Source organism: Ailuropoda melanoleuca, chromosome 13, assembly GCF_002007445.2.
Source record: "Ailuropoda melanoleuca isolate Jingjing chromosome 13, ASM200744v2, whole genome shotgun sequence".
Taxonomy (NCBI): domain Eukaryota; kingdom Metazoa; phylum Chordata; class Mammalia; order Carnivora; family Ursidae; genus Ailuropoda; species Ailuropoda melanoleuca.
In genome coordinates, this window is record NC_048230.1 from 68,437,614 (window position 1) to 68,463,561 (window position 25,948).

Sequence of the window (25,948 nt, forward strand, 5' to 3'; positions counted from 1 at the left end):
TGTTTGGGGGCCTGGGCCTGCAACCCTACTTCCCTAGCATTGTTCTGGGGGAAAGTGGGTAGGATGCACACACAGCGTCAGTTTCACAATCTCCCACTGTCCTTTCCCATGATCAGGATGGGTGGCTTCCTCCCAGGGCAAGAGGAAGCAGCACTCTCTACTATAGTTCTTGCATTTTTCATACAACTTCAGCCTCATACTTCCAGGCTTCAAGGGATGAGAATCTGTTCCAGCTTGCCTCGGGGCAGGTATGAGGACCTGTAAGGGGTCTGGGGCACCTGGTTACACGGCAGTCTTGTCTCCTTGGACCGAGGTGGACAGAGGTCGCTGTCCTGGCTGCCAGCTGCCCCGGACAAGGTCGGAGCAACTTCCCTCAGTAGCTCCAGTGGGTGTGGGAAGCGTCTGGAGGAGTCCTGTGTGTCTCCGGGCTGTGTGCGGGCGGGCCCGGGACGTTGGAGCGGCATTGGCCGGTGGCCGGTGGGTGGAGTCGGGTCTGCCGGGCCCGCCCCCGGGATGTGGAGCGGCGCTGCCGTGGCCGGGGGGCGGGGCCGACGCGCTGTGAGGTCATGTCGCCAGCCCCTCCCGGCGTCGCTACGCCGCCTGCGAAGCCCTGACGCCGGCGCTGGGATTCTGGAGACCCGCGGTTCGGGCGGCGCGAGGTGAGGGCCTGGCCGGAGCGGGGCGGGGAGACTGGGTGGCCTGCGGCTGGCCCACACCTGACGGCCTCTCTTTGCAGACCATGGGCGCTCGGCTAAGCGGCGGCCAGGGAGCCCCGGAGCAGGTGCAGCCCCAGCCCGAGCCCCAACCCCAACCCCAACCCCAACCCGGGGCGCCCGAGGCCCCTGAGCAGCCTCAGCCTGAACCCGGCCCCTGGGGGCCGCTGGACGATGTGCGCTTCCTCATCGCCTGCACCTCCTGGTACTGACAAGCCGCCCTGCGCAGTTACTGCCCGCTGCCAGCTGTCGTTCTGTCCGCCTTCGCCTGGTTCGTCTCTTATGGTCTCTTTCCACCCCCGGTGCCCAGGAGACGCTCGGAGAGTCGCGGAGGTCACGGAGGACTATGGATGGGGCACCGGCTGGCCTCTAGCTCTCTCCGAATTTGTTCACTTCTCAGCCCGCACCCACAGCAGCTCAAACCTTCGTGCTCACCCCCACCCCATAGCTTCTTCAGCGGTCTGGGTCCTGGGGCAGCCCTCTCCGGCACTGGCTTCCAAAACCAGGCCAGGATTCCTGGTAAGACTGCTGACGTGACCTCTCGTCTGGCCCTTATTGCTGAGAACCAGGCTTTTGCTTTTGTCTTTGGTTATGGTACCATATGCCTTGGCTTCAGAGAAGACCTAGCCACAGTGAGCTTCCCCATACTCCTCCTAGGGGAGATTGCTCTGTCATCCTGGATCCCAGTGGGGCATTATCAGGCTGTGTTCCGAGAACCCCAGTAACACTGGGCCTCCAGGGCCAGTCTTTTGGAGGGAGGAGACATCTGATTGCTGAGCTGGGAGATGAGATGCATGGGACAGTTCCCAGACACCCCAAAGCACCTTGTTCCCCTTGTCCCAGAAGGTTCTTAAGGCCACTCCCAGAACCTGATCCTTGTTCCCATATCCCAGGGAAACAACACACTCTGTATTTTTGTTTTATTTAGAAATGATTTAAAAAACATTATACAAAGGCTGATCAGTTTAAAATGTGACCGACACTGAAATGCTGTGATGTTCCCCAGGCCGAGGGAAGCTGGGCTCTGGGGTCCCCAGTGCTGTGCCCCTCTGTCTGTCTGCCCTGTCCTGGGGTGATGGACAAACAGATGACCACAGGACAGGAGAATCCGAGATTGGAAGCCTCCAGGCTGAGCCCTCTCTGGGCCTGACCTGCATCCCTCACATCTGCAGCCTGCGCTGCCTGCCTCCATCTCCTGCTCTTTCTCAGCTGACCTCGGTAGTACCAGGAGCCAGTGGGGAGCCTGGGGAGCCTAGAGCTTTCAAGAAGTGAGAGCACCAACCTGAGGAGTGGAGAGGGACCTAGAAGGGGAAAAGGGAGGCCAGGAAGAGATGGATAAAAGAGACCCTTCTGATCTCATCTTGGACCCTAGAGGCGTCCATAGGTGGGGACCCAAGGCCCAGCCAGACCACCTGATAGCCTGGGCGAGAAACAACCTCTCTGTGCTTCATTTGAGGGCACGGCGAGAGTTACCCTAGGCTTCCCAGGGCCTACACGAGTTTCATGTGAGTGGACAGGTATGAGCTAATAAAGTGCTTTGCAAAGTATAAAACACTATACAAACCTATGAATCACTAATATCTCTGCAGTTGTTCCCCACCCGCCCCAGGGAGCCCGCCCTTGGCCAAAATGAGAAAAAACAGAAGGATGATGACAGGGAACACAGTGGACCCACATAGGTGCCTCTGGGACAAGAGAGATTTTGCTCAAGACAGCTCCCAGGGCAATAGTAGTCCCTGTCTGCTACAGGTTAAGCCAACCCAAAGCCCCGAGGCCACAGGGTAGGGGCAAGGCCCATGCAGGCTCAGAGGGCCAGGATGGCATCCGAGGCTCTGCCAGCACCCTGAGGACTGATACCTCCTTTTGGCTTTGGCAGAGAGCCCGTGGGCACCACTGAACCCATTGGTCTTGCCTAGGGCTCTCAGTGACAAAGGGAGCTGCCTCCGCCGGCTTGGAGAGAGGCAAGGTGAGCCCTAGGAATTCCTGCCAGCAACAGTGAAGGGTGGGCCCCTTGCATTGGAACTACTACCAGTTGAGGAGTGCCCCTTTTCAAAGAGCAGTGCAGGAAGATGGGCCCAGTGAGCTGGGTTAGCAAGGGCCAAGCTTGTATAAACACTGACTTCCAGGCTGAGAGATTGAGTTGGCCTCAGGGTGGCTGGGGGTGTGGGCTCTGAACACTTCGGAAGGCTGCCCTGGGCCCGTTACCCCAAAGCCATGAGAATGTTGGCCTGGAGCCATTTCTGCTGCACCTAACTAGTCAGGCTGAGCCCCAGACCGTAAGCAACAGGGCCAGGGACTAGAGGAGTGGGGAAGCGGGACAGAGGAGAGGAGGATGGTCACAACTCAGATCAGCCTCCAGAAAGAAGGTCAGCTCCTGCCCCAGCCCTTTAGCCTCATGAGCAGAATCTAGCTCCTGGGGTGTCTGGGCGCTAGAGTGGCCTTAGCAGCACCTTGGTCCTTACCTCCTGGGGAAGGGCCGGCCACGCTGGCCTCATCACCAAGATAGTCACCTCTAATTCACCTAACGCCTCAAGCAGCCTTTGCAGAATGGGACTTTTAAAACAGTAGTGACAGGACATTTAAATATTCACGATGTGACAGCTGGGTCCTTGTCAGACCCAGCTGGGCCACAGCACTGCCTGCAACATGTGACCCTAAATCCTAGGTCTCAGAGGAGACCCTGATGTGTGGAGCAGGTTTCCTGAGGGATCTGCTGAATGCCAGCAGGGGAAACCCAGGCTTTTTGCCCACCATGTTGGCAGCAGGGGTCTTATAGCCTTGGAGGACAATGGGGTGGGGGTGGGGGGACATCTGACCAGCAGGTGTTGGCAAAGGGGGACCGGGATTGGTGGCATCTCCCAGATGGGGCTGAGAGTGCTAGTGCTGGCTTCCACAGAAGGTGCTGGGTCCAGCCAGGAACAGAGCTGTGGTGCCTCATTGATACCACAGGATTCAGTGACCACAGGGCCTCCTCCTGGCATGGTCCCTGCCTCCTGATGGGGCTTGGCCTCTTCCCTTGGGTAGGGAGCAGTTTACCCAGGACAGAAGGCTGGCAGCCGGGTTCCAGACGCCCACCCTGGGGCACAGCCACCATCACTCCCTGCCCTAAACTCAGCCTAGGCCAATGTACCTACCACTTCAGCTGCATGACCCCTGGCCTAGGGCCCTGCTGGCCGCAGTGGGCAGTGGCCAGAGCTGCCCCTCAGACCCTGATGAGGAAGGGCCTGGCTGGCCAGACCGAGTGGGCAGAGAGGGCTCTGGGCTGCTCACACCCACTCCTGTACTGGCCGCTTATAGTAGGTGACAGGCTGAGGGCCTGCCTTGTTCTTGAACTGGAAGATGGTGTAGACCAGCACCAGGATGCAGAGGGACAGGATGCAGGGGATGACCACAGCCACAGCATTCACAGAGCCTGGTACGTCGTTGATAGTCACCATGATGTCCACATCGTCCTGGGGCAGCCGCCGCTCCTTCCGCCGCTCCACCTCCTTCTGGTTGCAGCCCATCCAATCACGCAGGATGTTGCGTGGGTAGCCTGGCTCCACGCTCAGTTTCTGGTTGTCAAACTTCCAGTAGTCCCGGCCCTTGTAGAAGTAGGTGTAATCTGCAGAAACATGGCCCAGCATCACCACTCCCAGACGCTTGTCTACACCTGCTCTGACCCACTGTGAGAGGGCAGTTTGGATGGAGGAAGAGCACCTCTCCCACCTTGGAGTCCAAGAGGAGCTCTGAAGGAGGGGTGGGCATATGAAGGGGTGGGAGCAGCATGTTGGAAGGCTTGGAGGTGGGGCAAGGGCAGTGCTTGGCACCTTCTGCACACAGTGTGGCAGGATCACAGAGTGTGACCTGCGCAGTTGCAGAGAGGTGCGCCCAGGATGTGGAGCAGCCTAGCCCATCATCTCAGAGGTGCTGGGAAGGCACCAAGGGGCTTTAAGTAGATAAGTCCCAATTTGTGCCTCCCTGCCTTGGGGTCACAGCTCCACACACTTGTCTTTACCACCACCCCCCCCCCAACACACAAGGGTGAGATCAACTCCCCAGCTAGGGCTTGGACAGCACTGCCTTCATCGTTCTAGGACCTCAGTCCAGCTCCCACTTGCGGCAAGGGAGACAGGGAGCAAGATTTCTCCCTTTGTTGACAGTGGACACCACCTTGTCACAGTTATCATGGATTTTCTTTGGCTTGTCACACATCACAACACAGATGCAGGGTTTCTGAGACCCTGCTGGGGAAGGGCCTAGAAAGAAAGGAGGTTGAGCCACACCAGGCTCCCGGCAACAGCCTTCAGGGCCCAGCCAGTCTAGAGACACCAAAGCCACTCACTCAGACTCTCCTATTGGCCAGCCCCCCACCCTGGGATTTTCATTGGCCAAAGTCCTTGATGTCACCTGTTTCTGAGGCTCCCAGAAAGCAAGACTGTGTGTAAAGCATCAGGTCCACAGGAAAGCCACCAAGTAGCAGCTCTGCCCCCGAGATTTTTGGCTTTCTTACCAGTAACATCTCCTTGGAGAGCCTTCCCAGTGATGCTCTCTAACGTGCCCCCACCCCCACTCCCCAGCTCTTCCACTGCCTTCCCTTCCCTTAGAAGCATTTGTTGCCACCTTAGCTGTTTTCTGCCTCTAGACTGGGAGCCAGGGATGCAATGCAAGGCTTGTTCTCTGCTCCTTCCCCAGCTCTCCCACACAGGCTGACTCTCAGGAATTACTGGGGAGTGACTGAATGACTCCTGCCATTCTACGTAACATAAAACACACCAGCAAGATGTTGATGATGGCCATGATGATAGCAGCTGAAACACCTGTGGCAGGGACCGTGCACTAGGCATTTGTCTAAGGGCTCTACTTAATCTATCTTATTTAATTCTTACAAATGCCAACAAGGTAGGTACCCCTATTATCCCCATTTGATACATGAGGATGCTGGGAAAACTGAGGTGGTTTGCCCAAACTCCTAGTAAGTGATGGAGGTGGGACAGGAAGCTAGCCAGGCTCCAGAGCCTGTGCTTTTGACCTGATCGGGGGGGAAATGTATTTAACAAACATTCACTCTGCACCTGGCAACACCCCAGCCCCTCCTCTTGAGAAGTTCCTAGTCTGGTGGGATGCTCCCAGCCTGGCCTCCAGGAGGAGCTTAGGAAATGTCTCATAAATAAAAAAGGCTTCTCTTTCCATCTGCCTGCCCTCAAGCCTTATACACAAGCACTTGTGAAAGCACCTGTATCCATCATTGCTTTTCAGATTTGCTTACTCAAGGAACCACTAGAGTACCTCTGAGGACCACTGTTTGAGAAATGCTGTCTGAAGGGGTGAAGTCAATCTGTGGAAACGTCTCTTAAATGTGAGTCATCCCTGCAGATAAGAAGTGTAACTTGGTAGCTGGGAAGAGAATGCATTGACTGTGTGAACCGGGGTAGATATGAGGCCGTTGTCTTTACCATCAGGCACCTTTCTCAAATCTGGGTACCCTGAGAGTATGCCCATGGGCCCTGTTGACACCCACATAAAATCAGCCACCCCCTCTACAGCCGGGCTCTTACGTACATCCTTCCTTGCTGATGAAGGCCCCCTGGGGAGCCTGTGGGATGCCCTTCCACACAGTGATGGGCTTAGGGTAGCCAGGGTCCGTGGCCCGCCGCTCCTCGCTGTAGCGCCAGTACCGTTCACCTTTGAAAAAGTAGGTCTTGCCCACTGGTTCCCAGCGCAGAGCCGTATCGATGCCTTCTCGGGGAAGACAGCTCCCCAGCTCCCCTAGGCTGTGGGGGTACCCAGGCTCCACCGTCACCTCCTTAAACACCCAGTACTTGTCGCCTGTAGCCAAGAGAAGCCCAGGATCAGCCTTCCCCAGTCACGTGGTGCCAGAGGTGGTGGCTAGTGCCACGGGTCCATCTTCTAGGACTGAAGTCATTCACAGAGCCAGGTGTCAGGGGGAAACAACCAAGACCTGCTCGAGGGCCTCTGTGGGACACTGAGGCACCTGGGCCCTGGCAGAGCATGGGGGCGAGAAGCCAGTCACCACAGATCCTGGGCAACTGGCCCCATGCTGCCCAGCCTCATGCCCCACCCTGCTGTTCACTCATGTGACTTGCTCCTCTCCTCTGGGGTGTCCTCAGCCACTCCTGTGGCTTCACACATATTAGGACTCTCCCACCTTCCACCAGTGACACCCAACTCTTAGGGCTGACAGCCACTCCCATTGGACCTGAGCCCCCACCGAGGAACCTGGATCCCAGCCTCTGGACATTTCTACATCTGCTTCTTAGAGTCCCTTATCACCTCCACAGGGGGGTCCCTCCCTCATCACCTTTCTGCCTCCCAGTTCCCCAACAAGAAGTCCTAGCTTCACCTTGACCCTCCCTTTCCTTCTCCTCTCAGTGTTCAGCCTCTCCTGAGGCCTTTTGCATCTTTTAGATGTTCCCACTCTGCCTCACTGGTGCTCCGGGGTGCGGCCTCCTCGACTCGCTCCCTTCCCTCCAGCAACTGATCAGAATGCCTCCCCACCTCTGCCATATTGGATTGCCTCCTGCCCTCTGGCTCTCCATGGCTCGGAAACATCCAGTGAACTTCCAGCATTGCCCTCGCGGGTCAAGACTGCATTCTGGCCTGGCAACCAAGGCTCTTCAGGACTCTCCCCCACTCTCCTTTCCAGACCACTGCTCCCCGCTCTCCAATGTGGGGCTCCGTGGCTGGTCAGTGGGTCTTCTAAGCTCTTCCAATGTATGGCACGTTCCCACAGTACTACCCAAGCTGTCCCTTCCCCTTGGACTGCTTTCTTCACTTCTCACTATCTGTATCTTACCCTTCTGGGCTGGGCCCACCTCAGGATAATGGAAGTGAAACAACCTAGCACCGGGTGGGCATGCCACACGCTAGCTCTCCCTGCCCCCTTCCCTGACCTCTCCAGCCTGTGTGGCCCCCTCCCAGCCACCTCTTACAGAACTACTGGGTTGGCCTTCCATGGAGCCCTGCAGGGTCTTCAGGTGCCTGGACTGTCCAGTGTGGCTGAGCCTTGTTATGCCACCAACCAGGCACACACAGACCCTCAACAATCACTTCGTGTCTTGATTCCCCCAGACTGTGCTTTGCCCACCTGCAGCGATCTGTCCTGTCAGAAGTCACTGTCTCTGTTAGGGCCAGAGGGGCCTTTGGAGGGCATCTGCTTCTCACCCCACCTCTTCCAGTATGCAGATGGGGAAAGGGGGTCCCAAGAAGGTCAGAGAACTGTCCCAGGTCTCTCAGCACAGGCTGTATTACCTTTGAAGAAGACAAATCTCCCATCGGCCCTTTCGTAGGCTGCATCTATGCGGGCGGGCAGGCCCTTCCAGAACTGCTCGATCTGCATCGGGTAGCCCTCTTGAACCCGGTTATTGCGCAGGCGCCAGAACCAGCGATCCTGGGGGTTAAGGGGAGGGGTGGAGAAAAAGGCATGGCAGGCCCTGCCTCAACCTAGTGATCTCAGTTCTGGGGCTCAAGCCCCAATAACCCAAAAGCTTCCCCTGGGCCCAGCATTGCAACCCTTAGTGATGTCTGTCCATCTTGCTTCTAGCTTCCAGTGCCCTGTGAGGAAGACAGGATGCCCATGAACTCTCTACATATAAGCTTTCCTTTTTTTTTTTTTTTTAAAGATTTTATTTATTTATTCTACAGAGATAGAGACAGACAGCAAGAGAGGGAACACAAGCAGGGGGAGTGGGAGAGGAAGAAGCAGGCTCACAGCAGAAGAGCCTGATGTGGGGCTCGATCCCAGAATGCCAGGATCACGCCCTGAGCCGAAGGCAAACGTTTAACCACTGTGCCACCCAGGCGCCCCTCATATAAGCTTTCTGATGGCTCTTGCTGCCTGAGGGGCCATGAAACAGCAGACAGGCCTGGTGCAGGGATGACATGTGGAGGAGCTGGAAGGGATGATCCCGGAGTGGCCACATGAGGGCAGCAGAGTGTCACTGACATCCACGGGCCACTCTCCAGGCTGGCCCCTCAGCCTGAGCAGAGAGCTCCCTTAACTGGCTGGTTCCACCCAGCAGGGCAAGGACCCTGGGAAGCAAGCCGTGGGTGCTCAAGACCTGGGTGTGAATTCAGGTTCCTCCACTCAGAGCTGCATGACCGTGAGCACAACACTTCAAAGCGCCTCACCTACAAATGTGGCTAATAATGGGGATCAGATGAGAAATTATGGGTAAAGTGCCTTAAAACAGCAGGGGGCACACAGTCGATGGTGAATAAATGGCAGCTCAGTAGGCCAAGTGTCTGATCAAAGCCCTGTTCTTCAAACTAGTGTCTTGTGCCTGTGCAGCGCCCATGGCCGGTAGGCAGTCTGGGCAAGGCCTGTAACCTGCCAGGACCTCAGTTTTCTCAGGTATAAATGGGGATGATAAAACTCAGACTTGCCTAGGAGCCGTTCAGTGGGGGATCAGAGTGCAGAAGAATGAATATGATGTGTAAATGATGGCTCAAAAACTAGAAAAGGTTTTCTTTAAGGTGTTTTACAAAGTACTTCCACACTGAGTTTTTTAAACCTTAGTTTGACTTTCGTAAGTCTGTTAAGTAGATGTGAGATATAGCGAGTCTTAAGGAAGGCCAAGTGACTTTCCTAGAGCTACTCTGTGAGAGGCAGGACTGGCGTTGACCCCTGTCGTCTGATTCTTGCTCTGTACTCAAAGCTTGCTGGGAGAACTCCCTGAGAGGAGTGGGGCAGCCCCCCACAACCACCCAGTGTGATGGAGACACGCTGGCCAGATCCCTTCAGTGGAGGGCTTGTTGCCGTGGTGGCCCAGGGTGTGGTCAGCAGGCTGTTTTCAACTGCCAGACTATCTGGGGGTGGCCTCAGCCTCAGAGAGCTCCCCCAAGGTCATACCCCTTCTCATCCAATGACTGAATGAAGCAGGGGGTACAAAGTCCCAGCTTTTGGGGCCCCATGAGGGATGACTCCAATGGGCCATTCTAGCTCCAGAGCTCCCCGTGGAGGTGGCCAGCTCTGCAATGGACCTACTGGCTGCTTATCTCCTGCCAGTCTTGCTTCCTTCCCTCTTTCCCACAGACATTGATCCCAAAGGTACTTCCTAATCAAAATCCTGCATTCCAAACACTGTCTGAGTCTGCAGCACACCCACCAAACAGACTGCCACCTGGTCAGCCCATGGCTGAAGTGACAGGAGCAGGACAAGTGACAAGACGTAGCCTGGCCAGCTTCCTATCAGGCATCCCTCAGTACTGGCCTCTCAACCCTGGCAGGATCTGGAGACAGACTCAGCCACCACGGTCCCAGCCCCTACTCCAAGCTTCTGTCTTCATGGCCATGCGCTCATGTGATCTTCATACACTCTCTATTAGGGGAATGACTCCCAGCTTTCAGATGGAGAAACTGAGGTCCAGAGAAGGGAGGTGACTTGCTCAAAGTCACTGACCAGAAGCAGGTCTCCAGCACTTTCCCCTAGCATTAACCCCTGGGAAGGTGTAGGATCACCAGTCTACCCACCTCCCTTTTGGAAACAAGTCAAATCACCCGGCAGCACCAGAAAGGGACCCCGTGTCCTGGCCACTGGGCCAGCTGCCAGCCAGGCCCAAAGCAGGCCTAATCCCAGATCAGCAGGCTTCTCCTGCTCCACAGAGGGGGAACGAGTGGGAGGGGGACCATCTGGGTATTGCCAGTTGACTGGCCTTACCTTAAACACAAACATCTCGCCTCGGAAGAGCGCCACTGTGTTGAAGTTGCCATCACAGATGTTGGGTTTGGCACCCGGTGTGGATGGCCGGTCCCCCAGGGGTGGCCGAGGGGGCCTGGGCTGGCGCTCATGCTTCCTTTCACTCGGTGAGTGGATCCTGCGGACGGGGAGCGTGGGGAGTGGTCTTGTGGGCTCCAGGGGCTCGGCTGGAGGTCCTGGAGAGAGGGGCTGCATCTTAGACAGGGCCTCCCAGTGCCCGTGCCTCGTCACCACCCAGGCAGCTCTGGGGTCTGTCACCCACCCGCCCCCTATTCCTCCTCCCATTTTTTACTCTCCCCCAGTCTTTGAGAAAATAGATGAAAAGAGCCATTAAATGGGACTCTCATCTTTCCACCCACAAATCTGGTATCTTTTCTTCTCTTCTGTTTCAAGAGAAGAGCATAGCCTTTCTTAGGCTCGGTGTCCCATACCATCTTCCTCTGTGCCCTCCACACATGCCGGCCTCACTCGCTCTCCCCTTCCTTCCTTATTCTGCTTCAAGACAGCGTCTGTCCTGTCTGTCAAGATCTCCAATGACCTCCATGTTGCCAGATGCAAGCATTACTGACTCAAACTTTGGTGTGCATCTGAATTATCCAGGGATTTTGATAAAATGTGGATTATGACTCAGAGGGTCTGGCGTGGGGCTTGCCATTCTGCATTTCTTCAAGCTCTCAGGTGATGCCAGGGTTGCTGGTCTGAGGCCCACACTTTGAGTAGCAAGATCACTTTTCCAGGAGCCTGTACTGACTTGGTTTTCTTTCTACTTCGTGGGCTGTTCCTTCTCTACCCCCTTTGCTGGCAGCCTTTCCTTGCCCTACTCTAAAGGTTGGAGTGCTCCTGGGTCCTCTCCTCTCTATTTTTGTCCCCAGGTCAGTTTTCTCACTTGGGCAGCGTATCAGGATCACTGGGAGAGCTTTTAAAACGATGCTCAGAAGGCACCCGAGACCAATTAGAACCCAATCTCTGAGAATGTGGGCACTTTTTATTGAAATCCCAAGGTAATGCCAATGAGTCCCCTAATTAAGAATTAATTAGCTCAAAGTGATCTCACCCAGGTTCATGGCTTCAAAGACCCTCTATTGTCGGGGCTGTCCAATAAGATGTTCTATGATGGCAGAACTGTTCTGTATCTGCACTGTCCAATACAGTAGCATCCAGCCCTATGTGGCTGTTGAGCACTTAAAATGAGTGACTAGTTGTTAGTGTGACAGAGGAACTGAAATTTTAATTTTATTTAATTCTAATTAATATAAATTTAAACTTCAACAGTCACGTGTGGCTGGTGGTTAAAAATTGGACACCTAAGATTCCAAATCAATACCTCAGCCCAGATCTCTGAGCAGCAGATGGGTAAATCCTATTACCCCACAATGAGAAAAGCCAGAAATCTTGGTGTTATCCTTGACCCTCACCCCCATGTTTGATCTATCAGCAAATCCTGTCCATTTTACTTTCAAAATACCTACAGTCACCACCTCCCCTGTCTGGTCTTCACTGCTTCGCTGAAGGAGATCCTGCCCATCCTCCATGGTTCTGATTGGGACCCTCTGTTCTGTGAGGTTCTTGGGGAGTCCAAGGGGAGCTCTTCTCCTGTGCTTCATAGCCTGGGGGCTGAGGCGGTCTGTGCTATGCTGACGTGCATTTGCTCAAGTAACTGGTCTTCCCATCTCAACTGACTTGATAAGAACAAGACCTTCACATACCAGTGTGAACAGATAACTGGGAGGGAGGCCTTTCCTATCTTATCAAAATATCAATCTGGCTTCTCATTTTTTCCTGTTTAAGGATCTCTGGACTAGAGGTTGGGGGTCCCCTTGAGAGTGTACCACAGGAGGCGAGAGGGAGGTATATGGAGGGGGAGGAGGTAGAGAAGAGGGAGTGGGTGGGATTCCGCTCATTTTTGGCAGCTCAGACCCTCCCCGCGGCTTTCCAGTGGGTCAGACAAAGACCTCAGAAGTCTGTAAAGGTCAGACAGCAGCTATGGTGATGGATATCAGTGCCCCCGCCCCAACCCCTCAGGCAGGTAGTCACAGTCCAGCCCGGAAGAAGGAGCAGTGGCCCCCTCTCCCCTGCCACACACCGTAGATCTTCTGGATGCCCTGGAGATCATCCTGAGGCAGTTTGAAGTTGTGTGTCTCCATGTACTGGTAGAAGGGCGCCATGATGGCACTGGGGTCGTTGGAGTGCTCCAGTCCCAGCGCATGGCCCAGCTCGTGCACAGCCACCAGGAAGAGGTCATTCCCTGTGGAGAGGGGGTGGGGAGGTGCCCAAGGCACCCACTTAGGTATCAGTCAATCCATTGCTTCAGCAAACACTGAGCAAAGACTTTGTGTCAGGCCCTGTGCTGGACACTGGGATCTACAGAGAAATCCTATACAGTCCTGCCTTTTGGAACTCTCGATATAGTGGGGGATTTGGAGAGAGAAACAAAATAAGTGAGATTAATGTTCCAGATGCTTTAATAGATGTCTGTAAGGGTCAAGTGAGGTATCTGATAAGGGAGGAGTGATTTAAACTTGAAGATGTTCAGGGAAAGCTTCATAAAGGTGAAGTTTAAGTTGACTCAGGAAAGATAAGAAGTTAGTCAGGAGAAGGGATTCAGAGGGTAGGAGAGGGAGGGGTGGGGGTGGCATTCCTGGCAGAGGGAAGACTATAAACAAGATCCAGGGACAAGCAGGCTCATTCCACTTGGCTCTGGAACAAAGCACGAGGGGAGGGCAGAGAGAGAGATGAGGTCAGCCAGCCTGGCAAGTGGGGCTCTGTGATGCCACGCAAAGGAATTGGGATTGGTTTCTTAGCCAGTGGGGGGTTTAGGCAGGAGTGGGGGTGGCAATGTGATGAGTCACTCTGGCTGCGCTGTGGCTGGAGGAGGTATGAGAGGGGAAGGAGACCAGAGGTAGGGCATCAGTTGGGCCGGGTTAGAAGCTGGGAGAAGGGTCTGAGTGAGAGATGAAAAGGGCCAAGCCGGGGAGGGAGTAGGACAAGCAGAGGGGAGGTCTGGGGGTGGTGGGCTGGCAGTCAGCTTCAGGAGGCCCAGGGGCAGGCAGGGCCCTGATTGCGAGGCAGTGCTCGGTCCAGCAAGACCTCGGTCCTGAAAGAACTGAACCATGGCCAAGATCAAGGCAGGGACTCAAATGCGAGTGAAAACAACAAGGTCCAGGTGCTGAAAGTGGGACACGGGATTCCGAGCACGAAGCTTAGGCAGCAACACAGTACAGTGGTCACGAGTGTGGGCCCCTGAGCCAGACAGATCTTCATTTCCAGCTCTACCCCACCAGCGCTATGAACTTGGCCAGCTGGTCTACCCTCTGAGCCTCAATGTCCTTATTTGTAAAATGAGATCGTACCTACCTCATAGGGTTGTGTGAGGATTGGATAAGATAATATGTGGAAAGGGCGTGGAGCTGCATGCTAGCTGTTAGCATACAGACGACGGAAGCTTGGTGGCTGGAACAAGCCCATTGACCAGAAAGGAAGCACAAGGCCAGTAGGATTCCAGCTACCAGATTTTCTTAAGCCAACTCCTCTGAGCCTCTGGATCGGGCCTGGGACAGAGCAAGGCCTGATTTTGGGGGTGGGGGTGGGGGGTGAAGTAACCCCAGCTTTGGGAAAGGAACACAAGGGACAGGGAGTTGGGCAGGCTTTTGCACCGATAGTCCTGACCCCTGTCTGTCCAGTTATAAACTCTTGCTTGCCTTGACCTCTGGCCTTTGAGCCCTGCCTCTCATTGCCCAGCCCTAAGGCATGTTGCATGCAGCTCCTTCCCGCCACCTTGAAGTGCAGGGGAGGCTGCCAGGAGCCCAGGAGGTGGTCAACAGTCCTAGTACTTACTCTGGCTCCAGTGTCACTGGCAAAGTTGAGGGCCCGGTGAGGGTCAGATGGGGCTGGGGCTGGTTGCTGGCCTTTCTGGTTAAGGTCTTGGGAAGAGAGAAGATTTTTTGGGGGGCAGACCCAGACACGTGCGTGCCCGACTCTCTGCTGACGCCACCAGTGTCTTCAGCGAAGTGGGGATGGGCAAGATCAGTGCAAGGTTGGCCAAGAGCCTGGGGCTGGCCTTCTGCTGGGGAAGGGCAAGCTGGCAGGAGGAGGCCAGGCCGCCCCCAGTTCCTTCCTCAGGTCCCGGTTCCTCTGGCAGCGGGGAAGGGTGAGCTCATCTCTCAGCTCCATCCCAAACAAAGGCAGCTATTAGAGCCAGCGGAAGGCAGCTCTGCTTCCTGGGGGCTGGTCCTGCCTGGCTCTGCTCCTGGCCTGTTCTTCGACCTGGGACAAGCTGTTCGGGCCTCTTGTCTCCTGACCAGGCTCTTCCTTGGGGGCATCCATGGGGATCTCTGCTGGGAACCAGGGAGCAGGGCTCTGAGCACTTGGCAAGACTCTAAACCTGTGTCCTCAGCCTGCGTCTATTCCTCTGATAGCCTCTGTGCCAGGGTCTCTGCAGAGAACAGGAGTCAGCCCTTGAAAGAAAGAGGACTGTGGGTTTATTTCAGGGACCAAAAGGCAGAGAGGAGCTGGGGAGCTGGCACCCCCCCTGCACAGAAACCAAGAGACTGTTCAGTGGGGGCTGCTCTGGGGAGATGGAAGGAGAGGAGAGAGGAGCAGAAGAACTCCCTGGAGCTTGTGAGGGGAAAAGCAGAAGGATGGAGAAGATCCCAGTACCTAATGGGCAGGAGGCTGTTAGGGTCTTCATCCTCCAAGAGGGTGAGAAGCAAGGAAGCAGAGTGGCTGGAAGTGAAGTCTGATGGAGCCAGACTGACACGAGTCACAGCTCTGCCATGTCACAGCCGTGTGACAGTTTAAATCTCTTCCTCTGTAACATCAGGGAGTAACGGTACCTTCATCCTAAGAATGGGGGTGAGGTCAATGAGGCAAGGTATGTGAAATGCTCACACTGCCTCCTGGCACAGAACCGCAGATTACTGTTAACCAGCAGGCTCACATGGAGCTGTGTGCGAGGACCAACATCCCTGAGAGGGAGTGTTCCCATGGGCTGCAAGCTCAGGTCCTAGGGCCTCCTAGCAAGTACCCAAACGTCTTACTCAGCTACTCAAATATACCTTGTCTCTGCTTCATTTCCTTTTCTTGGAACCTCCGTATTTGTTAAGTCCCATCTCATTGACCCCATTGTTAGGTCCCATCTCATTGAGCCATCCAACCCCCAAAAAGGTTATAACATTTCCTTTTGCCTCTATTCTTTTGCCCATGCTGTTCCCTCCAGCCAGAATTGCCTTATTCCTTCAAAGTTCAGCTCATTGCCACATCTTCCAGGAAGACTTCCTTGATTCCCCTCACTGGCAGTGAGTGTTCCCTCCTCTACCCCCGCAGCAGTTTATCTGAATTGTCTCTATGGCACTGACCCCTTTCCACCATTCGTGGCAGCCACTAGCACACGTTCTCTTCAGCCCCAGGACTGTGAGCTCCTGGAGGGCAGGCTTTGTGCTGGACAGAGCTGGGTGACAGCAGCCAGGATGGAACAGTGCCAGATGTTCCGTAGTTTTCCAGGTGTGGTCCTTGGACCACCTGCCCCAGAACCACCTGGGACGATTATTAAAAATTCAGAGTCCTGCGTTCCCACCTGGCTCCGCCACTTACTATATGAGTTTTTATAACCACCGGGAACTTTACTTTCCTCATCTGCTAAAGTGAGATTATGATCCCTGCCTGGTCTAACTCCCAGGGTGGGGGAAGAGTCACAGAAGTCATTGCGGAGGGACTCTACTCCGTGAGGGAATGGGTTCAGTGACTCTCCCTGTCTTGTCACCTTCCCCCAGGGCTGGGCTCCCTTCTCATCAGAGCTTAGTGAACTCAGACGTCAGTGCTTGACTCACTGAAAAGAGATGAGGACAGAAGGTGCCTGGAAGCAGCCCCCGAAAGGAGCTGGAAGGTACGCTGGCCCAGACTGCCCTCCACACAGACTCGGATGACGTGGACAATCGGACTTGCCCTTTTGCCCTTACGTGCAACGGTTCTCGGGGAGAGCCTTTGAAACACACAGATGGAGGCAGCTTCTAATTCAGGTGTTCGAGGTAGGACCTAGGTAACATTTTTTGTTTTTAAAATATAAAGTCCCCCAAGTGACTTATAGTGATTGGGTCAGGCTGACAAACCCAAAGCGGCTGCTCAACCTCGGCACCACTAGCAGTGGGACAGCTGAGTGTCCCCGTGTGGGGCAGGAGGGTCGACCCCCCCCACTTCGGAAGCCCTTGCCCAAAAGGGAGTCTAGTCAGGCCTGTAGGTCTAATGACCAATATTCAGGATATAGGAGGAAGGGAGGTGTGTTAAAGGCAAATCTGAATCTCATCAAGTCAAATGACCTTACTCAGGACAAGTGACACGGTTCCTTCAACAGGGCCGGGGGTGGGGAAGCAAGCCGACTGCTGCAAACAACCGCTTAAGAGACGTCAACCGTGTATGCCATGTGGGTATTGTCTGGGTCCGGATGCAAGCAAACAGCTGTAAAGGACGTTTTTGAGGTGATTCTGGGAAAATGGACCCAAACTGGGAATTGGATTTTAAGAAATTATTGAAGATTTTGTTGGGTTTCATAATGGTTTTGTGGTTGTGTTAAAAATAATCTGTTAAAGGTATGTCCTAAAGTATTTACAGGAGAAATGATATTATGCCAAGGATTTTCTTTAAAATACATCAGCCAGAAAATAAAAGTGGCAGGGAGAGAGAAGGTGAGGTGGCAGTGACATCATGTGGGGAATAGCTGAAGCAAGGTGGTGGGCGCCTGGGGGTTCATATTATCATTCTCCCTTCTTTTGTGAGTTTGAGGTTTTCCATAATGGAAATTTAGAAGAGAGAAGAAAGCCAATAAACACAAAGTTCCTAGGAGGCTCCAAGTACTCCCTCGTTGAATTTATGTGGAAATTAAACGAGATAATATACAGGTGCTCCATAAATCTTGGTTCCTTTCATCTCCTTCCAGAAACTGTCCTAGGGCAACCTGCTGCATTCCAGTTCACCTGTCAGGGGCCTGTTGCTAAGGTCAGGGGCTGCATCTGAACAGTTCATGCTTGGCTTTCCAGAGCACAGAAAAGTCCTGACTCTTGTCCAAAGAAGACATTGGCCATATTGGATGATCTATCAGAATTGGCAGTTGTTCTTCAGGATGGGGTGGGACAGACGGGAGGATGCTGGGATTGTGCCCACACACAGGTCCCAGCTCCTTCCCACACATACCACCAGAAATTCTTGGGATTTTGAGATGTGGCCCAAGGTCTCCAACAGCAAGGAGGGCTTGCAGGCAGTAGAAACCCCAGAGCTGGGAAGGGGAGGGCAGAGTTATTAGGAGTGTCTTCCCTGTGCCTCCTCTGGCCAACATCCCTTTAAGAATTCATTTGTCTCTATCAGGGCTATAACTAAAATCTTGTCAGCTAACTGTGCCTGGCATATAACAGGGCTCAAAAACGTTAGTTTCTTCTCCTCACACTTTATCAGTTAGCACAGACAGCCCTTCCTTGACACTGATTCAAGAAGAAGGGAAGAAAGAATAACTGTTCAGAAAGCCAGGAAGTGCACCCAGGACATAAGGAAGGGGTAACAGGGCAGAGGAAATGGTGCCAGATAGCAAAGAGGACCAACATTTGAAGAGGGCAAGAGACAAAGAGAAATTTAACAGTTTCCTATCTTTGCCGAGGCTGAGCCTTGGCCAAACCACTCTTTGACAGATAAGCCAAGAGTGGCAGATCCTTGATTCACACAATGATCTGAAATGTTCTCAAGGAGGCTGTCCCCATCCCCCGTCACCAGACTCAGCCTCTGGGGAAATGGGCCTGTAAGAGTCTGCTCTCAGCCTGAAGCCTGGCTGAGGAAAGAGAAGGCCCTGTGTTCCCAAACGTGCCTAAGTTTAAGAATCAGAATGCCCAGGGGACGGGCCTGGGAATCTGTTTATAACAAGAACCCCAAGTGATACTTATGACCAGGCAAGTGAGGGAAACCCTGGGGATCAAGATGGTATTTCTCAAGGTGATGGAACACCTACATCAGAAGTGCCTGGAGAATTTATTACACCAAGTGCAGATGTCCCAGAATGAGAGAGTCAGAGTAGCAAGACGTTAGGGGCCTGGAACCTGGAATGTGCATTCTTTAGAAAGATCTCTGGGTTTTTCTGGTGTGCCCTGCAGTTTGAGAACCATGGAGCTTAGCTTGGTAGCTAAGAGTATGTGCTCCAGGGGTGCCTGGCTGGCTCAGTCACTAGAGCATGCAACTCGTGATCTCAGGATCATGAGTTTGAGCCCCACGCTGGGTGTAGAGGTTATTTAAAAAAAAAAAAAGAGTATGTGCTCCGGAGTCATAATGCCCAGGTTCAAAGCCTTATTTCACCATTCACTGACTAGGGGACTGTAGGGAAGACTACTTAATGTTTCTATGTACCTTGGTTTACCTATCTGTAAAATGGGGATGATAATAATAATACATACATACTACATAGCACATGGAAAGCACTTGACACAGGCCTTAGAATATCAACATGCTAATCGTTACCTGTTCTCATCTAAAAGCCAGAATCCTCTATCCCTTTCTCCTCCAGGCTCCCTCTGCATTTTCTTATTTCCTTGGTATTTCTGCTACATCCTTCAGTAGTCTGCTTTGTGACAGAGTGACTTATGCACACGTTGTCTCCCCCACTCAACTGTGGACTATCAGAGGGCAGAGACTGTGTCTTTTTTGTTTAAATGTTTGGATACCCTCCCCCCCCCACCCCGCCCTGGGCTGTGTATCATGTTACACTAGTGTTGGAATGGGTCTTAGAGATCACTAGTCCCGCCCCTCATTCTATACACAAGGAGGCTGAGAGGGAATCATGTGCCCCTAATCACACAGCTAGGTGGTTGGACTGTGGCTTGAGCCCTAGTGCTGCCGGCTACCAGCTATGCCATTTGAGTCCCAAGCTCTTTTCTCTTAAAAATGGGCATAATGATGTACACTTGCTTACTTACTAAGCAAGTGCCTTAGGAGTAAATACTGATGAGGAACGCTTTTGCAAGCTGAAGGGTATTGTTACTAGTACGTACAATCTGACTTGACTCCATATAACATTCACTGAGTTATCCACGGATACTAGAGTGATTCTGGGGCTCAAAGGAGAGAGAGTCAGGCCGTCTTGTACGATGGCCTTTGAAGCCCTTACCAGCCAGGCCAGAGCCTACCACTTTCAGACCCCACATTCAGCTTTAATGACTTTTTTACCTCTTCTCCAGCCTCTGATCCATTACTTCATCTTATTCATGGCCTGACCCCTCCCTCTGGACTCACCCCCCTTAGACCATTTACTAAGAGATCTGACCCGACTCCGTGGATGGATCAGTGTTGAACATTATCAGAGACCGCAGTTTCCACCCTCTTAGGTTCTTAGTTCTTGGGCCTAAAGCTCCAGAGCAGGAAACTCATCTGTGGCATCCCAAGCTCTTCCTCAGGACTCCCTTCCTTGACAACTGAGCAATCCAGGACTGAACCCCTGTCCCCCTCATGGCCTTACCATCATGGTTGGCGTTTCCTAGTGTCCACGGCTCATCTGAGTCAAAGTGAGTGTCTCCTCCAATCCCTGGGCCAGGAAAGTAGGCGTGGGCCAGGAATCCCCCTTCTCCATCAAATGGGGAGCTGTCGCCATGGAAACCAGAAGCAAAGAAGATCATGATGTCTGCCTCCTTCCGGTCACTTTTGATCTCATGGTATGGCACCTCTTCAAAGGTCAGCGGGGTGACCTTCTGCCAGACATCGAAAGCCTGGCGAATCGCTTTCCGCGTGTCTAGCTCGCCCACCTTTGGGGTGTAGTTGTGGATGCTGGTGAGAGAGGGGAGGGTCATTAGTGAGGAACAGTCAGAGTCAGAGGCCATACGGTCCAGTCATCTTCAATTTTTGAACTCTAGGATTCTGCTGAGGTACCCCTGGGGTTGAAGAAGAGGCCGGGCGGGCAAGGCTCTGGGTCCGCACCCCTGCATCAGTCCACACAACTTTGCTTTAATCGAAGTCTTATATCTGATCTCTCACAAAGTTTGTGTTGAATACAGAATTCTATTCCAATGTGCAGCAAACAATTAAGTGGGGAGATAGCATTTTCTAAATTTTAAGTTTTTCTCCTAATACATAAAAAGTATTTATAAAACATAAAAGTTATAGAAATATTTAAACAGTGGAGAGTTTAAGTGAAACATCCCTTTTACAAATATTTGGTACCAACTATCCATCTACTGCTTGTCTACCTGGGACGTTGGTATAGGGTGGTATCCGATTTAGTCAGTTAGAGACTCAGCGATTTAAGATTACACTAGCTATATTGAATGGTTCTTCATAACAGAGCAACACTCCTGGGTGCTCTGCGCCATGAACACCTGGGTAAGGATTATTTACCCATTCTATAGGTAAGGAAACTGAGGCCCAGAGAGGTCGAGTGATAGAAGTTAAGGTTAGAAGCCAGTTCTTTCTCTTGATTCATTCTACCTCTTCATGAGACCTTCAGAGTCTGAGTTTCTAACCCAGATTCTTCTTATGTTTCCTTCTCTTGTCAGATTTCTGGAAAAAATCCATTTCTGGTCTCTATAGCTCATCAGCAGAAGAGCCCTTCATTCTTCAGCTTTAAGAATCTCTGCCTTAGGGGCGCCTGGTTGGCTCATTCAGTTAAGCATCTGCCTTCGGCTCAGGTCATGATCCCAGGGTGCTGGGATCGAGCCCCGCGTCGGGCTTCCTGCTTGGCGGGGAGTCTGCTTCTTCTCCCTCTGCGCCTTCACCCCCACTCATGTGCACGCTCTCTCAAATAAGTAAATAAAATCTTTTAAAAAAAATTAAAAAAGGATCTCTATCTTGGATCCTACCCCTGAACCCAGGACATCTACCTGAGATGGAATCAGAGCCGTGAGAGTGCCAACCGGAGCCCATCTGAGCCTGCTCTGTGCCTGGCCTTTGCCTCAGCCCCACCCTGCACCGTGATGTCTGAGTCTGCTGTGCTGGGCTCCATCATCCCTGCCCTTGGTCACTGGTCTGACGTGGAGACTGATCCTCTCCTGCCCTTGGTTTCCCCGCATAGTTCAGGGGAGACACTGTGGCGATGCAGTTCCCTTGGGAGACAACTGGACCTGTGCTGGGAAGTTCAGGTGAAGTCCATGGGGCTCAGTGGAGAAGGGCTCCAGATCGAAGGGAGTGGGGTGTGGCAGGCAGCGAGGGGGAAAGTGTGCTCAGCCCATTTTTTATCACAGCGGAAAGTTGCTAAACAATCCATACCCCACTTTCTGAAAACTGTAGGAATCGAAACAGGACACAAACCAACCTGAAGTTGGAGACACAGCATCGTCTGGAAGCCCCGAGGGGGACGGGTCACAGGCTCTCAGCACACATACCTGGCTCTCACCCCGCTCACAGACCCACCACCTGCAGCAGGAGCCTCTCAAACTCAGGCGGCAACAGAACTGGGCTGGGCGGGGGGGCAAGGCCAGGGAGGAGGAAAGGGCATCTGAGCACCTGTAGGTGATGTGTTTCTGCCTCCACTTCTGTCCCGTCAGGGCGTAGCGCTTGCTCCTTCGCCGGCGGCTTAGGTGGGGGTGATCAGGGACACCGCATCGGGGCTTCTTCATCCACCTGAGCAGAGACAGGACACACACACATGCCGTGCTCACTGAACACTCTAGGCAGGCAATGCAGTGTTCCCAGTCCCAGTCTAAATGGCAGCGTGCAACCGCGCCCTGGCTGCAAGGGCCCTGGCTTTGATGGGTTCACCCCCATCGGGAGCACCATCGACCGATTACTTGATTCATTCACTCACAACGATTAGGAAGACACTGGGCTGCACTCGAGCTTGGGGGTCAGGGGCCATGGGCTTGGTAGTTCCAGCTCCACCACTCATCGTGGGAGCCCAGGCAAGGGAATCCTTGTGAACCTCAGTTTCCCCATCTGCAACACGAGAACTCTAGCTCTCGCTGTTCTTAGGTTGTAGCAAGCCTTAAGGGAGGGAGTATATGTGTAAATACCCTATAAATGGGATTAGGTCACCTCATTCCCTGCTTTAAAACCGTCCAATGATTTCCCCAAACACCTAGAATAAAATGCAAACTCCTCACGTTGGCCCACAGGGACCCACATGATCAAGCCCCCATCTCCGAGTCAGATGACACCCTCATTCCCCCTCCCCCATACACTGGCTCCCAGCCACAGGGGCCTTCTTGCTGGCTTTGCACATGCTAAGATGACTCCCACTTCAGGGTCTTCGTTCCCTCTGCTTGCAAGGCTCTTCTTCTTCGTGTGGTCTGCTCCCTTCCTTCTTTAAGGTCTCCGCTCAAATGTTACCCCTTCAGAAAGGACTTCCCTGCCCACGCTATCTGAAATAGCTTCCCCCTCCCATCCTACAGCGATCTGTTTGTCCTGCTTAATTTTTCTTCATAGCATTGATCGTTGCCTGAAATTATATCATATATTAGCTTTTTTTTTATTCTGTCTCTCTTGGCGGATGCTAAGTTCCATGAACACAGGAACCTTGCCTGTGCCACGCCTAACACAGAAGGTGTTTGCTAAAGATGTGCTGAACGAATGAGGGAACGAATCAGAAGTGCCCGGCAGTAGAATGGCATAGCTCATAAGACGGCAAATTCCCTTTCACTGGAGCTGTTCGGAAACTGGCTAAACAACTGTAGGTCTTGGAACAGAATTCTCTGCAGCACTTAGTACGCTGGGTTGTGATTTTAAATCTATTAGGCTATCACCTCTAACAAATGGCAAATTCTTTGAGGACTGGAATGGCATCGTATTCATCATCGTGTCCCCAGAAACTAGCCCAGTGCCTGGAACTAAGTGAATCCTGGTAACTGTTTGTTGTCAGGGTAAGTGACATTAGGGAACCGTAAGCCTGGGACATATAAAAAAAGGCACAGCGTAGGAGATTTGAAAAGATCGTTGTTGATTGGGGCCCTGGCCACCCTTGCATTTTATGTCCCATGTTGGCCTAATGACCAACTCACTAAAGTACGGCTTGAGACAGCTGGAAGGGGCAACAGTCCACCTCTTGTGCGTTGTTGAAAGCAGTTGCCATTGGCAATATAGAGTAAAGGAGACAGAGACTGTTTCAACCAAATATTAAAAGCCCCTCGAGGGATTTAACCAGGTCTTACTCATCTTTGCAGCCTTCCTGTTGCCTCGAGTGCCTCTCCTCAGAAATCAATACTAAAAAACACAATAATAACAACGTCGTGTATTGGTATAAACGTTTCTAATTTTTACAGTGCTTGGGGTTCTTTTAAAGACATTTTTTGATTCTCAAAACAACTGTGAGGTGACCAGAAATTATTTATCCTCATTTTTGCCGAGGAGGGAAAAGACACACAGGTAAATCGAGTAACTTGCAGAATACAGCAGTTGAGGCAGGATGTGGATGTAGCTGAAGGAATAAATGAATGAGTAATTAATGCAACTTAACAAAACAAGCAAACAGAAGCTGGGGCTTTTCTTTCCTTGGGCTCTAGCACAAGGTTGGGCTCGAGGATATGCTGAATGAAGGAATGTGTGACGTTTCCTGAGGGAGGCGCTCAAAAAGTAGTACCTTAAATGGCTGCCCTGGCTTCCTTTCCCTGACAGTCCTTGGGAAGAACCAGGAGCCGCCTCTGTGACAGCGAGGCTGAGCCAGGCCTGGGAGGGCCCCCGGGGAGGAAACAGGCCCAGAGAAAGGCAGTCACTGCCTAAGGTCACAGAGCTGGAACAGAAACTAAGGTCTCTAAATTCTACCCCCAAAACAGCCTCCCCACTCAGGTCTGGGTTTAAGCGTGAGCACCTTCACTCCCTTGTCCTGCCTCCAAGACTGCATTCCCTGCCTTCCTACGAAGAAATGGGGGCAGTACTGCAAGTGGGAAATGCCATCCTCCTCCCTCAGCTCGTTCCCTCCACCTCCTCCTCTCTCTGTCCACCTGCCACTCTCTGAACCCTGTCCAACAGGCCTGGGGCTTTCTGGAACCGAGTAAAACCCAAGGCCAGGTGGTGCCTCAGCAGAGACACCAGTGCTCCTGCCCCAGGATGCACCGCCACGAGGCCTGCACAAAGCCCTCAAAATAACCTCTGCTTTGAATACGGCCAGGCTCTCTGTAACCAGCTCACTCTGGAGGCCACAGGGCCACGGCATCCATCGTCCTCACACCGTCATAGCAGCAGTCAAACATATTGTCTGAGAAGTTCACAATCTCGCAGAGAACCCGAGGAATAGAAAATGATCGTACAGAATTAGAAGATCATAAAACCTCAGACTCAACCCAATTTTAACAGCTTAGAATAACGGGATCTAGAATTTGAGAGCCATAATCTAGCTCTCCCCTTCGTAAATGAGCAAGCGGAGGCCCAGAGAGATGATTCTCTCAGGGGGTGACTCACACCCAGGGTGGATTGAGCCTGGATCCACAATCACCCACCACCTCCCTGCACCCCGCCTTGGGGCCCTGCTCCCTGCTTCCACCCGGGCTCGGGAGCCCCCAGCCCTCCCCACCTCCTTGGGACCCTCCCCCAGCTCAATGCCATGCCTTCATGGTGGCAATGGCTTTCCTTGTGTAGCTTTAATGACTTTTATGTCTACTTCTCGAACAAATGTAAGGATGCTTAATTCTCTGCCATCTTCAAACAAGCAAGCAAGCAAGCAAACAAACACAAAAATCTATCTACCTCTAGCTACCCTCTATTCTTCCCTCACTGTTAGGCTTCTAGAAAGTTTTGCCTCCACTCGCCACCTCTACTCCCCACTTGCCCTCCTCCCACTGCAGTCTGACCTTGTCTCCACCAGTCCACAGAGCCTGCACTGGTCTCCTCGCTGCTAAACTCGGCCCATGCTCTTCGGTCTCCCAACTGATCACTCTGCAGCAGCTGGCCCGCTGACCATCCCCCCTTCTGTACCAGGACACAGAACCCCTGGCTTCCTCCACCCCTCTGGCTGCTCCTTTTCAGCCTGCATCCTGGGTACCATTCCTATCACTTGTCTCTTCCTCCTCTTTGTACTCCCCCTGAGGAAATGCGACCATCCTCATGGTCTGGCTTCTTTGTTATCACCCCCTGAGTATTTTCCTGAAAATTAGTGTTTCCTTCTGAGTTCTGGACTGGTGCAGCCAGACTATTGTACTTTTCACGGCGTGGTGAGCCTCTGGAGGGCAGGGATTGTAGGATCAAATCCAGTGCTTGGCACACGTAGGCATTTAGCAATATTTGATAAATAGAAAAAGTGGAACAATTTGCCAACTCCTTATCATTCAGGAGTTGTTTGTATCAAGCGAGATGTGTACATCTCAGGGAAATCCAGAGGGGTGACTCCGAGAGCCAAACACTATTAGAGTCAGAGGAGATCTAAGATCCTCTCTCACCAAACCCCTCATTCTGCTGATAAGGAAACTGAGGTCTGGAAGGGTTAAGGTCACACCGCAAATTTAGGGCAGAGCACCTCCCCAGCTCATATAGGAAAGGGCACCTTGGGGTATTCCCTCCCAGGATGATCCTGCAGGAGTGAGACAGGAAGGTTGGATGGGCATGGTATAGACACGGGGCTGTGACAATTAAGAACCCAAATATAAGTCTGGAAAGTTC

General features: G+C 52.9%; 2 protein-coding genes across 6 annotated transcripts in view; one reads left to right on the forward strand and one right to left on the reverse strand.

Annotated features, from left to right (window-relative positions):
* Positions 1 to 127: 127 nt before the first annotated feature.
* MMP24OS (MMP24 opposite strand) lies at positions 128 to 19,894 on the forward strand. Its single transcript, XM_034641749.1, has 4 exons — positions 128 to 659; positions 737 to 1,232; positions 5,952 to 6,051; positions 16,180 to 19,894. Exon 2 carries the CDS (start codon positions 740 to 742, stop codon positions 923 to 925), a length of 186 nt encoding a protein of 61 aa, XP_034497640.1. The 5' UTR covers positions 128 to 659; positions 737 to 739; the 3' UTR covers positions 926 to 1,232; positions 5,952 to 6,051; positions 16,180 to 19,894.
* The window catches only part of MMP24 (matrix metallopeptidase 24), a 50,773-nt gene continuing 26,499 nt past the window's right edge, over positions 1,675 to 25,948 (reverse strand). For all 5 annotated transcript variants that reach the window (XM_034641746.1, XM_034641747.1, XM_034641745.1 and 2 more), the window contains 7 exons: positions 21,869 to 21,985; positions 19,893 to 20,197; positions 12,495 to 12,656; positions 10,373 to 10,587; positions 7,965 to 8,103; positions 6,255 to 6,521; positions 1,675 to 4,317 (listed from right to left, as the gene is read on the reverse strand). In XM_034641746.1, the coding sequence (XP_034497637.1) occupies positions 3,980 to 4,317; positions 6,255 to 6,521; positions 7,965 to 8,103; positions 10,373 to 10,587; positions 12,495 to 12,656; positions 19,893 to 20,197; positions 21,869 to 21,985 (1,543 nt within the window). In that variant the 3' untranslated portion in view covers positions 1,675 to 3,979. The remainder of the gene's footprint in view (positions 4,318 to 6,254; positions 6,522 to 7,964; positions 8,104 to 10,372; positions 10,588 to 12,494; positions 12,657 to 19,892; positions 20,198 to 21,868; positions 21,986 to 25,948) is intronic.